The sequence below is a fragment of the Cygnus olor genome, chromosome 10 (genome assembly GCF_009769625.2).
Source record: "Cygnus olor isolate bCygOlo1 chromosome 10, bCygOlo1.pri.v2, whole genome shotgun sequence".
In the NCBI taxonomy this organism is placed as follows: Eukaryota; Metazoa; Chordata; class Aves; order Anseriformes; family Anatidae; genus Cygnus; species Cygnus olor.
The window spans coordinates 94,684-109,364 of NC_049178.1; the positions used below are offsets into that span (position 1 = coordinate 94,684).

Sequence of the window (14,681 nt, forward strand, 5' to 3'; positions counted from 1 at the left end):
TTACTCCTTCCCTGTTACAGGTCCCTAACAGTTTTTCCTGTCTGTGGCCCTAACCCAGCCAAGTCCATCCCGCTGTGCCTTCACGAAGAACATCCCGTCAGTGATTTTTTTCTTTCAGGGAAAGAAAAAAGAAACAGAGAAAAAAAAAAAAAAAAAAAAAGCAGCTGCGAGCTGCCTCCGGCTCCCTCACGACGGGGCGGGGCGGGAGCAGCCCCCTTGGCCGCGGGCAGGGCCGGGCCGGCCCCGGCGAGGAGGAGCCCCCCGGGTAGGGCCGGGCAGGGCCGGGCCCACATAGCGCGCGCCCGCGGCCGCCCCCTGCGGTGCCCGCGCGGTGGCGGCAGGCAGCATGGCCCCCGGGCCGCGGCTCGGCGCCCTCCTCACGGCGCTCATCGCCGGCCTGGCGGGGGCTGCCCCGGGGCCCGGCGGCAGGAAGGGCTCGGCGGGAGCCGCTTGCGGAGGGCGGGTGAGTGGGGCCGGGGGCACGGGAGGGGAGAGCAGGGGGTCCCCGGGCTCTGTGGGGCCGGGAGCGGGCGTGTGGGGAGCGATGAGGGGAAGGGGGTGAAGGGTGGGCTTGCGGGCTTCGCCTTTTGTTCCCGGTGCTGCCGTGCCCTGCTGTCAGGCTCTGGGCTGCGTTTCCTTTCTCTTTGCCGTGTTCGAGTGAGGTGTGCTGTTCGGTTCTGTGCGGGTACAAACGCGGTCGGAGCGCGGCGATGGGGGGACGCCAGCGGCTTTGGCGCTTTGCCGTTTTGTTGGGGTGTCAGCCGTGGTTTCCCTGGCTTCGGGTCACATCCTGCGCGATCCGGACCGCGACGCGGTCCGGGGGTCCGCAGGGGGCAGCGGAGGGAGGGGGGAGGGTTGGAAGAACGTGTAAAAAGCGGGGAACAACAGACTTCTGATAAAGCTTCAGGCTTAAACCGTTGTGCCGGGTGGACCTGTTGAAGGCTAGAGTCCTCTACCGGCTCTTTTTAACTGAAGATCCCGAATAAAACATTTGGGCTCGGGGCGCTCCTTGTGCGATCCCCAGGGGGAGGCAGGATGCGCTGCTGGGGCGCAGGGCCCGCTCTGTACCTTTCTGTCCCGCTTCGCATTGAGCTGTTGTGTGAGCTCTTGCTACCCGTTAAGTCACAGCGCTCCTGTACTTCACTTTGACACTTGTAGAAATGTGCTGGGTTTATTTTTGCTTACATAATTACTGTCGTTGTGTGTGTCTGAATGCACCAGAATCCTCTCAATATAAATCTTTTAGATTAGTAGAAACTTTTTTTTTTTTAATTACCGTGAAAAAGCTTTGTCTTGCTTGCTCACAACAAATGTAACACTTTAACTTCTAAAATATTTGTAATGGCTTCTGTTTCTGTTGTGTTTTTTGCTATATTTTTCTGTTACATATATCGGAACTAGGAAGCTCAGACTTGCCCAGACAACTGGTCAGATATCTTGTCTGATCGGTTACATAGTTTCACAGTCTCGATTTTTGTAATACCAATTTTGTTTATGATTGCCTACCAGGGCAGCATTTATTAGAGTAATGACTGCAGGATGGTACCCATTGTGTTGGTTAGGTGGTATTTATCTTGGTATTTATCTGCATGTAAGTTGTGAGTAGACTTGACATGCTAGTAAGTGACTGATGGCCCCTCTAACACATTGTCTGCTCTGGAGCAGGGCTGCCTTTGAAGTAGTACCCTGTAGGAAATAAAGAGACTATTTGCTCTATTAAAATTCCTTGGTATTTCCTCTGTTTAACCACAGGCCACTTCCCCTCTGCCACTCTAAACACTGCGGGGACACTGATTGAAAAGACACAAGCCCTGAAGTAATTGTATCCTATTGAAACAGAGATTCTTATTGCAGGTTATTTGTAAGTAGTGTCTAATTAATGTGTGTTAAGGACATGAATAAATCTTAACATTTATATGGAGAAAGACACGCCGTGAAAATGTTTGGCAGGTATTAAATGAAGCAATTGTATTGAGGTAATTCTCTGTGGCATACATTATCTAGGAAAAAAAATCGGTTAACTTTTAGTAGTTCTTGAACAAAAAATAAAATTGGATAGCTGACTGTATCTGCACTTAGATACACGCGTTGGATGGTTTCCCACGTTTCCTGTGCTAAAGCTGTGGCTATGCAATGTACTTCTCACCCCTGCTCAATCTGTTTTATTGTTTGAGTATTGTTTTTTTGAAAATCTGCATTTAGTTCCATCACAGTGCATTTACACAAGTAATTCTCATTTTCTTCTCACTCTGCAAAATATAGTTTTAATTTTCCTCAATATGGTGTGGCAGTAAAAGCTTGACTTGATGAGATCTCACAATCTTATAATAATAGCTTATAATCATAGCTTGGGCTATGATTATAAGATTGTGAGGAGGAAGTATTTTGATATTTTGATTCATAGCTCCTGAAATTATTCTTGATGGTTAATGTTCTCAAAACTAAAAGCATTTAATATTTTTATAACTTACATTGCAAAACACATACCTGCATTTATTGCTTTCCTCTAGCAATACTTTGGTATGGGTCTTGCAAGCTCAACATGTGTCTGCAGCAGTAATTCAGTTAATATTAGAATGAGTAACTTCAAGAACGCTACTAACAATTAGAAGGGATTTCAGTGGATCCAGGATTTTAGAATGTGGATTGACTTCGCTAAGTGTAGGATTTCTTTCACTGATGTTTAACAGCAACTTTAATGTATTCCTACACTTAACATTATTTCAGATTAAGGTGGAACATTTGCTTAAAGCAGAATAGTATTGCAAAGTAGCTTTCCATATGGATGGTCTTACCACAACATATGCATACCTTTATCCAGGAAAAAATAAACCAGGGGAGGGCCTCTTTTAATCTAGAAAAAGTATGTCCACATGGGGAGCTATTCTGGAGAAGTATGCTCTGAATTTTTTTTTCATTCTATAAACAAGATGTGAGGGAAGTCAGAATTGGTCTCTGATGTTGATTTGAATATATTTCACATTCATTTATTCGGTGTTAAACACATGAGCAACTTTACTCTCAAGTTGTTTTGTAGATTCTAATGGGAGTACACACATGAGTAACTTTTTTTCATATGTTTAATTCCTCTGAAGATCCTGGCACTGAACCGTGTTCAGTATAAAGCTTAAAATTAATGAGGCTGTATGATGAGAAAATAAACACAGCATTTTAGCAAACCTCTTTTTCCACCCGCCTCTGGTTAGCAGAGAGTTGTAACTTTCTTTGCTCTGCTAAGTAAAGTTTATCAGACACACTGGGGGCTCTGTTTCCCTGCATTCTCCCCTCAAACTCTTCCTATGTCATCATCTATGTTCCTTATGTAAGGAGCTTTCTATATCCTCCTGTTTCATAGCAGGGACTCTGAAGATGCCCGTTTTCTATCATTCCACTACCAAGAGCTCTATCTGCCCCTCTGCTTCTTTAGGCTTATGCCCAGCACACAATCGTTCTTCTCTACAGCTAGGGTTTTTCTAAGCACAGACCTAAGTCATGCCCAAACAATTTCCCCAGCTAAATATATGCATTGGGAACTTTATTTGGGAGGAAGAATGCCTTGTAAAATAATGAGAAATAACTTGAGAGTTTAATTTCCTCCCTTTATTTCTTATTATTTTCCAGCAGTTAAAGAATCAGATTTTTCTCTTTCAGGGTATTTAAAAATTTCAAAGGGTGTTGGACAGAGGACAGACCTGAGATGGAGTGTAGTGGAGAAGGTGTTAAAGGTTGCCATCAGGGGGTTCTTTAACTTACAGACAATTCCTGAGTTGGTGGAAAGCGCTGCAGACCAGATGCCATTCTGTATTCTTGTAGTGGGTTTACATGGCAAGGTTTTGGTTTTGGTAGGAGGGGAACAGCCTTGCAGATGCCAAGGTCAGTGAAGAAGGAGGGGGAGAGATGCTCCAGGCGCCAGAGCAGAAGTCCCCTGTGGCCTGTGGTGGTGAGGACCATGGTGAAGCAGGCTGTCCTCCTGCAGCCCGTGGAGTACGACGGTGGAGCAGGGTTCCATGCTGCAGCCTGTGGAGGAGACCACGGTGGAGCAGGTGGACCTGCACCGACGGAGGCTGCGGCCTGTGAAGACCCTTGCCGGAGCAGATTCTGGGCTGGACCTGCAGCCTGTGGAGAGGAGCCCACGCAGGAGCAGGTGACCTGGCAGAAGCTGCTGCCCGTGGGGTTCCAGGTTGGAGCAGTTTGCTCCTGAGGGATGGACCCCGTGGTACGGACCCATATCTGGAGCAGTTCTTGAAGAGCTGCTGCCTGTGGGCAGCCCACGCCGGACCAGTTCACCAAGGACTGCATCCCGGGGCTCACCGGGTTGCCTAAGGAGGGGTGAACCGGCCCGGGTCGGAAACGGAGCAGGTCAAAACTCCCGTGCCGGTCAGTAGCGGGATCGCGCCTGTGAATAGCAACTGCAGCGTAGTCTGGGCAACACAGAGAGACGCGGGCTCCTGACTCAGCATAGGGAGATAGTAAGATTTATTGCGTATTACTAACAAGCTAGAGAAGCGAGAAACAAATGAAAGAAACCAAAAGCACCTTCCCCCCCCTATCCACCCTCTTCCACCTCCTCCCCCGAGCAGCGCAGGGGAACAGGGGAATGGGGGTTATGGTCAGTCTATAGCACTTCTTCTCCGCCACTCCTTCTCGGTCACTCTCATCCACTGTGCCGTGGGGTCCCTCCCACGGGATGCAGTCCTTGGTGAACTGATCTGGCGTGGGCTGCCCACAGGCAGCAGCTCTTCAAGAACTGCTCCAGATATGGGTCTGTACCACGGGGTCCATCCCTCAGGAGCAAACTGCTCCAACCTGGAACCCCCACAGGCAGCAGCTTCTGCCAGGTCACCTGCTCCTACGTGGTCTCCTCTCTACGAGCTACAGGTCTGGCCTGGAACCTGCTCCGGCAGGGGTCTTCCACAGGCCGCAGCCTCCGTTGGTGCAGGTCCACCTGCTCCACCGTGGTCTCCTCCACGGGCTGCAGGGGTACAGCCTGCTTCACCGTGGTCCTCACCACAGGCCGCAGGGGACTTCTGCTCCGGCGCCTGGAGCACCTCTTCCCCTCCTTCTTCTTCACTTGGCACCTCCTATTGATGCCAGTCTTAGCGCGGACGCCTGCTATGCCAAGCGGGCATCCGTGCTAAGGCTGGCATCAATATGAAAAGGACTGTGGTGGTTTTACTCAGGTGGGCGGCCGAGCTCCGCCACAACCACTCTCTCATTCCCCCTCCTCAAAGAGGAATGGGGAAAAAATACGATGAAAAGGGCTCAAGGGTTGAGATAAGGACGAGGAGATCGTGCTGTAATTATCGTGACGCGCAAAACAGACTCAGCATAGGGAGATAGTTAGATTTATTGCCTATTACTAACAAGCTAGAGAAGCGAGAAACAGATGAAAGAAACCAAAAGCGCCTTCCCCACCCCATCCACGCTCTTCCACCTCCTGAAAGTGTTCTAAAATCATTTTTCTGATTTTTTTTTTTCCCTCTCTGCTGGCATATAGAACGGTGCAATGGCATTTTAGAATTCATTAGATATGTCACTTCAAGCTTAGTGCATTTCTCTCATTAGATATAACTCAACATGTTGAGTGCAAAGCTTTGCAAGCATGGTCGGTCATGCAGGTAAGCATCTGTATTACTTTTGTTTAGCTTAAAACTTGGCTTCAAACTTTTTTTTCGAATGTCATTAATCAGGTAATGTTAGAAGATTTTTACAGTTAGCCATTTTTATTCTAGTATCAGAAAGTGTTGATGTCTTGCCTATTTAAGTTAATTTAGAAATGCACAAAGTAACCCAAGTACATTATTATTAAAATAAGCAAATAAATGTTTATTGGGGAACTTAAGAGGCTAAAGAGTTTAAATTCTGTGTTTCCAGATTGAGCAAACACACAGCCTAGAGAACAAAATTATGGAAACTTAAGCATGCGTGTGTCATTGACATTAACCCTCAGCATTAACAACAAAAACATATGTTTCCTTGTGTGTTGCTGTTGGGAAATGAGAATATGATGCCAATTAATAAGCTGTTGACCCAACAAGATTTCTGTAGTTGAAGTCTCTTAGGACTGTTACAGATTTGATTTGTTTCCTCTTGAGACCATGTCCTTTAGTTTAGATGTCAGACTCCACTCCTTGCCTTACTCCCTCGCCCCCCAATCTGCTTTGAGTAAGTAGAAGCACAGTAACTACCATAGCAGATTTGTTAATTTAAAATCTTGAGGCAGTTATTTAAGAACAAGTTCTTTAATAGATTAATACTTCCTAGTTCACTGCTGAAAAGATGTTAAGCAGTTGTGATTAGACAATACTAGCTTTTCTTTGGTTAATTATTTGTTAACGTTAATGTAAGATGGATGTTAATTAAAACTGCAACATTTAAAGGCTGTTTAATAAGGACCGGCTGTCTTTTCCAACAGATCTGTCTAAAGATGATGAAACAGAGCTTTGATGTGAACTTGCCTGCTTAATTCTGCTCTAAGGCTAAATTTTACCCATAAATTTAGTATGTTGTTTGGAAGCCAGCAAGATAACAGGAGTGTAAAGCATTACTAGACAACCATTAAGCTTGAATACCATTTTTAATTTATAATAATTATATATTCTTGTTTTTTAAAACCTATTGATATGTTATATTGCTACTAACATAATGAGTGTATTTGTACTTTTTTCTGAAACTTTATGCTGCTGTTTCTATACCATGTGTTGCTTTTATGTATGAAAGTGAACGTTATCCATAAATGCTTTGCACATAAAATTATATCAAATTCATGGAGGTTATATCCTTCTCCCTGTATTAATCATAAAATATTTTATGGAAGAAGTACAAGCTATAGTATATCTGATGGAAGGAACTATGGCTAGGTCAGTACATATTATGTGCTTTATTTTAGGTTAGGATAATTTGAGACCCTTTTTAAGGATCAGAACTTAAGTGCAAACTTAAAAAAAAAAAAAAAAAATTATTCTCTTACACGTGAGGCATTGTACAACTTTTGTCTTGTCTAGCTATTTGTCTTTTCCAGCTCTCCTCAGGAGGAGTCAACTCATGTTGACACCCAAAGCTTCTACAAGTTTTTCCCCAAGAGACATCAATCAAATATATGCTTAAATAAGGAGAGTACTGGCTTATGCCAGTAACGGCTAGACTAATTTCTGTAGTTTTACTGCAATATCTGTTTAACAAAAACAATATATGTTATGGATTTGATTAACCAAAGTCCGCCAGCCAAGTTATAAGTGTGTATTTTTACATGCTTGAACCTATATTGCTTAATAAATTGTACATTCAAGAACTAAGACAATTCCTGGATCTATTAAAAAAAAAAAAAAAAGTATTGGTGATCTCGGTGGGTTGGTGAGGATATTCCATAGTTACTGCCCTTTATCAAATTCTTGTACTGGTTTATACAAAACAGGTGCAATTTTTGGAAGTGAGTCATAAACTCCTCCATCTAGAAGGAGGATCGTTAAATGTGAGGTGTTTATGACAAGACAAGTGACAGCAGCTGGCAGTCCAGCAGTAACTGTCACGTGCTTGTGCAGAGCTTGACTAAGTCTTCATCCCTGCCCAAGTGCAGTCTTCAGACTTCCAAACAGGTCAGAGTTGGAGGTGGCAGAGCTGGAAAGAGCACCAGAAGAGACTGTCAGGGTAGAAACAGAACAAGATGAGACACAGCTGGTAATCCTGGAATAAGTTCTAAAACATAGACAGATCAGATCAAGTAGATACTCTAAGAATACACTTCAGAGATTTTTCTAAAACCAGGAAAAAATAAACCAACCACGCCGTCCCCCCTGCCCTTTTTGAAGGTGAACGTCAAGGTGGATGGATTCCCTCTGTTGTCTCAGAAAAGTAGTTGTCTGCTCCTGCCAGAGACATCCAGCACATAAACTTTTCTGTTCCTTCTTCAACCTGAGTTACCAGCAGCAACACTAGATGTGCTCCTTAATATTTAATAACCAGGTTTAAAAAAGTTAAGTATGAAATCCTTTTCACATCATGCTGTGAATAATTAAGACTGGAATTGTGGCTACAAAAATCTTCTGAAAGGCTTGTGCGGAGGTGAAATAAGGACTACAACAAGGTTAAACATCAACCTGCAGTTGTGCATGATGCAGAACAGGGCAGGGATTCTTTTCTTCTAGATGCTTTTTGTTCATTCGTTTCACTGGCAGGAAACTTTGACTGTGTGTAGCCACCAGGACATCTTGGGAGAGGGCCACGAATTTCTAGGCGCGCAGGATGAAAAATGAGTGCTTACCTGCTGCATGAAAAACACGTTGATGCTGTCTGCAAGACAAGTGAGCAAAGCTTTCAATAAAGTGTCAAAATGTGTCAGTAGTGTGTAAGTAGATACTGACTATATGGAATATATGTCATAGCGATCTGTTAAATACGTGTTATGATCCTTTTTTGTGTTTCTGAAATGTAAAGCTGTAGGTACGTGAGCATCCTTTATTTTTCTTGTTCTTGTGGCTCTGGTCTTGGGCTGTTATTCAGCAAGACATTAAATCTAGTTTTAGCGCACATCACTTGTTCTGCTTCTTTTAACGTGTTCAGAAAAACGTGAGGGGTAGCTTTGTGCGAGGAGATTTCATGCTAGATCAAATATCATTATCTCCTTCTGCAGGCCTGAAAGCTTAAACTCAGAAATGTGTGCTCCGGTTACTCCAACAGAACTAGAGTTGTGCGTGTCCATGACTGATCTGAATCCAAGTTGAACCACTTGGTGCTCAGACAGTGTAGAGGTGGCCAGGAAATGATGACCTCTTCGGTGATAGATGCACCTTCTGGCTGGCAGCATGACCTCTGCAAGCCAGCAGTCTGAGTCCGCACCTGGCCCCTGCCTTTTCCTTAACAAATCTTGTACAGGGCACAGAGTGTTGCAGAGGCCATTGTAACATCTTCAGAGGAAGTGCTGTTGAAATGTGTTCTGTTTTTTGTAACCTTTGTTTGTATTCTGATGGCCTAACATTGAAAGAACAAGCTTCTGTCTGTGATTGACAGAAACTGTAAGGGACAAATGAGGAGCATGCAGTGTTCAAAGGGCTCCAACTAAATCTGTGTATAAAGTCATAAATTGCTACAAACTGTGAGAATTACATTATAACAACTGGACAACATCAAACTAAGTCTTGAGTCTGCTATGTGGAGGAGATAAGCATGCAGTTCTACTTGGGACTGCATGTTCTCTTTTAAGGTTTCTAAATAAGTAATTTCTGTCTATCTATGTGTGATTCTTTTTCCCCACAAAATAGTGTGATACCCGTTTTTACACTCACTCTAATATGGCAATGCCAGATTTTCCTCGTGGTTGGTGGGCAAACTTGGATTTTAATTTCTGACCTTCCCTGTGTTCTTCACTCTTATATCAGTGGGAGGAACTAGATATTTCTGATCTTACTTCTGACTACATTCAAATCCAACCATGCAATCAGTGACTTCTCTGACTTTTTTTGTATACGGCTGTGGGAAAATTCCTGGTTGGCTGGCTATGAATTAATGGAAATCCTTAGAATGCTTCACTAATGATAGCTCCTGTGGCTTTAAAAATGCTATTCCCTTTTTTAATTTGAGGGAAGTCACAGAGGTTTACAGAAACTAAGAAAAGAAAACTTAACATCTGGTTGTGCTCTGCTGATGACTGCTTTTGTGTGAAGAAAAGTTATGGCGTCTCCCCAGCATCAAACGCATTCAAGGTGATCCTTTCTAAGAACTCTTTGCAAGAATAGTTTTCACTCAAACTGTGTTTTCTAATTAATTTTGCTTTGTATTTTCAAATGGAGGATTTTAGATTTAACCAAGACATGGGAACTGTAAACTTGTTTTCACTGAAAACTGCACCCTGCCTTTATAAAATAAACTTCTTTTGAGTTTTATACTTATAATGTAGACAATACTTACGTATATTTCTAATATTTTTCTTTAAATGTGTAGAACTCTAAGATAAAAACAACCCAGGGGGTAAAACTTTGGGATACATTAAATTAGGAGTTTCTTTTTTTTGTAGATGATATTCATAGTGAAGTTTGGTTTCATCAGTTTGCACTTAAAGTTCCAAGGAGTAATCTGACTCGTAGAAGTCCTTTTTCTCTAATTTTAATTTTACAGGTTAAAAAATGACTTTTTAGTTTGGCAGATTAGATTTATGCGCAAATTTAGTTGAGCTAGTAGGAATTCATAATCAGAGAACGTTTAGGTCCAAACAGTAAATCTTCTAAATGGTTAAACCTAGAAGCTATCAGCTGCTCAGTTAAACATGTGTATTCCAGGTGTGACTGGCCTGCATTCAGAAAGCATAAAAAATACAGCTTTAGAGAGTTTTAATAGTCACATGTCTATTATATCCTATTATATTTTTATTTTCTACAATGATTTAAACTATATGCAGGCCTGAACTTATTTGTCATTTACCTGTGAAAACAGCACTCTGTTCAGCTTTTCTTTTAAAGATGGAAGTCCGGTGGCTTTGTGTGTGTTTATTTCTGTTCTGTTTGTTTTGCTTTTGTTAAAACTGGGGGCTAAACTTTGACTTCATTTTGGTGGGTGTTTTTCTTTTGTACCTTGAGTGGCTTTGTGCTCTGTAAACAGTTGTAGATGGCTTTGGTGCAGAGGCTGGGCGCTCATTGCACTCCCAAAACAAGCCTCTTACCGGGATGCTTCTGCGTACACGGGGCTCTTCCTAAAGCAGGACGTGAGTTAGGGTGCTGTTCATTTCCACCGGGTCTTCCCACGTGGAGAGTTTTCAGGCGCATCTCCTTGGCATGGGGTGTGCTGTAGCAGTGGCACCATGCCAAGGCACCTGAGATGGGTAGCAGGGGCAGGAGGGCAGCGCTGGTGGCATCGTGCTGCTGATGGGGTGATTTCTGCTGCTCGGGGTTTCTTGATGCTGCCTTCCATCCCTGCGTTGTGCAGCTGTGTCCTGGAACACCCCGTACCGTACACCCTGTACCGTGTGCTCTCACAGAGTGGTGACTGCACTGGAAATTTACGTCTTAGTTTATCCAATAGGCCTGGAGGGGGAGATTTTCTTTTAAAAGCCAGAGGAGCTTTGGGTGCAGATACCCAGACAACGAAGGCCAGCTCCTTCCCCTGCTGCTCAGGTGCTGTCCTGTGTCTTGTCTCAAAGCCCTTGTAAGGCCTGTGTGCACTGCTTCATGTTCCTCAGATTTCTACGGGGATTGATGTTATCTGTGTCTGGGCTTGTCTCTAATTAGAAACAGTAGAAACAAAACAAGGATGGAAGTTGGAACCAGTAAATTGTGCGGTTTGCCCTGAGCATAAAGACTGCTCTGTCTGGATAAGCCTTAAATATGGTGGGGGCAGGAGGCCTGGCTGAATCACAGAGCTTTTTAGTAAAGTTTTCAATCTTGAGCTGGACTTCCCCTCGAAGTCTTAAAGATATGGGGTATAAACGGGTGATTTCAAGTTGACCCTGTAAGCGTGTGCAGATCCTTAGAAGCTTGGAGTGGGATTTTGAAAAAGAATGGAGTGTCCTAACTCCTATTAACTTTCAATAGGATTTGTTCTCTTTTGTGGCTCGGGGTATAGTTACACGTTATATTGACTCACAGTGAAGCTGGTCAGAAATTTTCGCTCCTGTCTGCTTCCTCCTGCTTTGGTGTTTGCCCTTCTCTCCCCACCTGGGCTCAGGCACCTGTTTGTGAGCTGCATTGTAAATCACGCGGTTCAGACCATTTGGGTTGAAAGTATCCCTGCTTCTTTGTCCTTTTCTTTTCTTGTCACTATTTGAGTCACTTCAGTCCCCTGGGTGAAGTGAGATCCCCAGGCAGCTGTGCAGAGCGTACGCTCAGAGGTGCTGAACTACAGCAGGGACTGCGCAGAGGAGCCAGGACCTCCCTGAGCTAATCTGGTGTTGAGGTTGGTGCTCCTCGCAACTGTTCGGATACTTCTAAAATTCCCACCCCTCAGGTCTGTGAATTTAGATACCTTTTTTAAAAAGTAGCCCATTGAAAGAGTTTGGGCTTAGAAGTTTCATATATACTCAATATATGAAGTCTAAATTAGAGAAGATTTTGAAAGTATTTTTCATGTGAATTTTTTTTTTTAATGGTGAATTTCTCACAAGCAAGAAGATGTTAGTGTTTCAGAAGTTACTTCAGGCTCTGTTGAAGTGCAGCCAGCTCTGTGGTGGAATACAGCAGTTCCTCGAGTGCCCAGTACAACCCTTCCTGAGAGGAAATGAAGAGTAGCATATTCATTTGTAACCTGACTTCACTATACACTCTATACACTATGGGTTATGAATTGGGCAGATTAATACTAAAATTACGGAAGGAACCATACGTCTTGCTCTGAAGACAGCAGCTGCTATTGGTACAGAACCTGTGAACAGATTTGTGGAGTTACAGAATACAGTTGAGGATCACTCCCCATTCAAATGAGCTTTGATTTTTTTAACAGCATCAAAATTTTATTAGGCCAGATCATGTATGAACAACCCCAAAAGACGGGCCAAATGCATAGCCAGCTGCTTTAATTATAAAGCAGTATCTAACATCTTTCTTTGTCTGTTAACAACAGAAAGATTTTGCTAAGATACTTTTCAAAGAATATCGGTAACATCTGTTCCAAAATAGTTACAGCTTTGCTTTATTGTTTACATTGTTTTCAGCAAATTATATTGGTGGAGTTTAGTCATTATCTTTACCATAACTTTTATTTTATTTTATTTTATTTTATTTTACTTTACTTTACTTTATTTTGCTTTATTTTATTTTATTTTCCTGGCAGGAGTAATAAGTTAACCACAAAAAAGTTAAAATAAGAACCAAAAAAAAAAAACCACTAAAACAAACACCTAACTCAGCCTGACCCGTAACAGGTGAAAAGTTATTATTCCATAATTCTTCAGAACTTCAATGGAAACAAAACATTTATCTTTTATTCATAAGTTAAGAATAATGCAGGTTGGGATAGCTTAGGTTTCTCCATATAGTTGCATTTGTAAAAGTAGTTCACTAATCATGCCATTCACTTTTGGGGTTCTTTTTCAGTAAGGACCACTAGCCATGAAATGTCATGCAGAGGTTTGGAAATGGGACATTCAGCTCACTAAAGAATGAGCTGCATGGACAGAACTTTCTATTTTATTACATTCTGGCAGTAAGTGCAGGAACCGAAGCCAGAAAAAGAAAGCTTGAACAAAGCCTGGTATCATCTAACAACAGTGATGGATATGGTTGGCTATTGTTCTCCGTAGCCACATTACATTTGGTATATATGTTTTAGTTATTGTTTGGTATTTTCCATTCAAACTGCAGAAGTTAATGACATGCAAACTCCATTAGTTTATTTGCAGGCTTGTATGTGGAAAGTTGATTAGTAGTTAAAGATGTGATTTGTTCCCTGGCCAAAGTGGTTAGGTTTTGTTGCAACAGAGAAAATGATTGTTTTCTTGTTTATATTTTACAATCACACCCAAGTAGTTTTCCTGTTGTAAGTTATCATTTATATCGGAAGGGAAACTTACTGCTCTTTGGATCCGCTTCTTTATTTACTACAGTAATCTAATCTTATTTTAATAGTGTTGAAGGTTGAAACTGGACTGGTTTTGTATTCTGTATTGTTTTATCTTTCCATTCAATGATTTAGGATTAGGTATTTATATATTCAATGTAATTTTGATTAGAGGAAGCCAAGTAGATGTTTTAGAGTAGTACAGGTTCAATTTAACTTTTTAATCTGTATATTTAAATGTTTAAGCTCTTAAATCAGGCTTTGCAGTTCTGGCAACTTCTAGAAGGAAGCTTTTTTTTTTTTTTCAGTATAGAGACTTTTATTTGTTAGAAGTGATTGCTTCCTGCAGAAAAAAGATCAGTTTGTGTGTGTGTGTCTCTTGAAAAAAAAATAATAGTTGAAAATATTGTAAAGCTTTTTCAAGTATTTTTAAAATCAAGAGACTTTTTTTCATAATTTGATCAAAGTCGCATAACCTGTGGCTCTGTTTTTGTTGCACATGCTGATGGTCTGTGGATAACATTACATTTTTTCAGCATGAAACCGAACACTTCAACTCCCTAAAGCAGTCTCAAATTTATGGTTAATAAAAGAATTTATTGTACTGGATGTCATCTGGTATATCACTCTGGGAACAGAAACTGGCAGTGAGTGGACAGGAAATATTTCCATTTCAAATCGCTTCAATCTCATGGTCTAGGGCAAAAGTCTCTGATTTCAGAAAAAAATCACTGTGAATATCAATGTAATAGAAGTATTTTAGTTAAGAAGAGTGTCATCTTTTTCAAATAATTCTTTCTGTTAATAGTGTTTTGTGTGAACATACTACTTGCACTATTAACATCTCCTATTTTTGGTATTTCAGTATCAAGCCTGTAATCTTTTCAAGGCAGAAGGAATAGTAGTAATGTATTTTCAGGTAAATATCTGCATATGCCAAATAAATAGCAGTTTGACAAGTAACTGTACTGTAGCCAAACTGCTTTAGAGTCTCTGATCCTTCTTTTATTTTTTGTTTAGTTTTTGTTGTGTTATTTTAAAAACTGTCAGCTCCTATGTTTAGATTAGAACATAATCGTTGATTGTATTTTTCCAGCTTAATGGATTTCTTCAGATTGTCTCCTTATTAAATATAAAGTGCGAGATCCAGGGACTATAACTTTTTTAATGGAAACTTCATGTAGTCAGATTGAAGTATCTGA

General features: G+C 41.9%; 1 protein-coding gene across 3 annotated transcripts in view; it reads left to right on the forward strand.

The window, feature by feature from the left end:
* Positions 1-314: 314 nt before the first annotated feature.
* Positions 315-14,681, forward strand: part of IL17RD (interleukin 17 receptor D) — a 52,210-nt gene continuing 37,843 nt past the window's right edge. The window contains exons 1-2 of one of the 3 annotated variants that reach the window (XM_040569019.1): positions 9,602-9,698; positions 14,345-14,398. Coding sequence is in view for 2 of the 3 variants with exons in the window: in XM_040569018.1 (XP_040424952.1) it covers positions 347-463 (117 nt within the window). In the remaining variant the exon portion in view is untranslated. Of the gene's footprint in view, positions 464-9,601; positions 9,699-14,344; positions 14,399-14,681 lie in introns of those variants that run through there. The other 2 variants (XM_040569018.1, XM_040569017.1) reach the window with 2 other exon arrangements.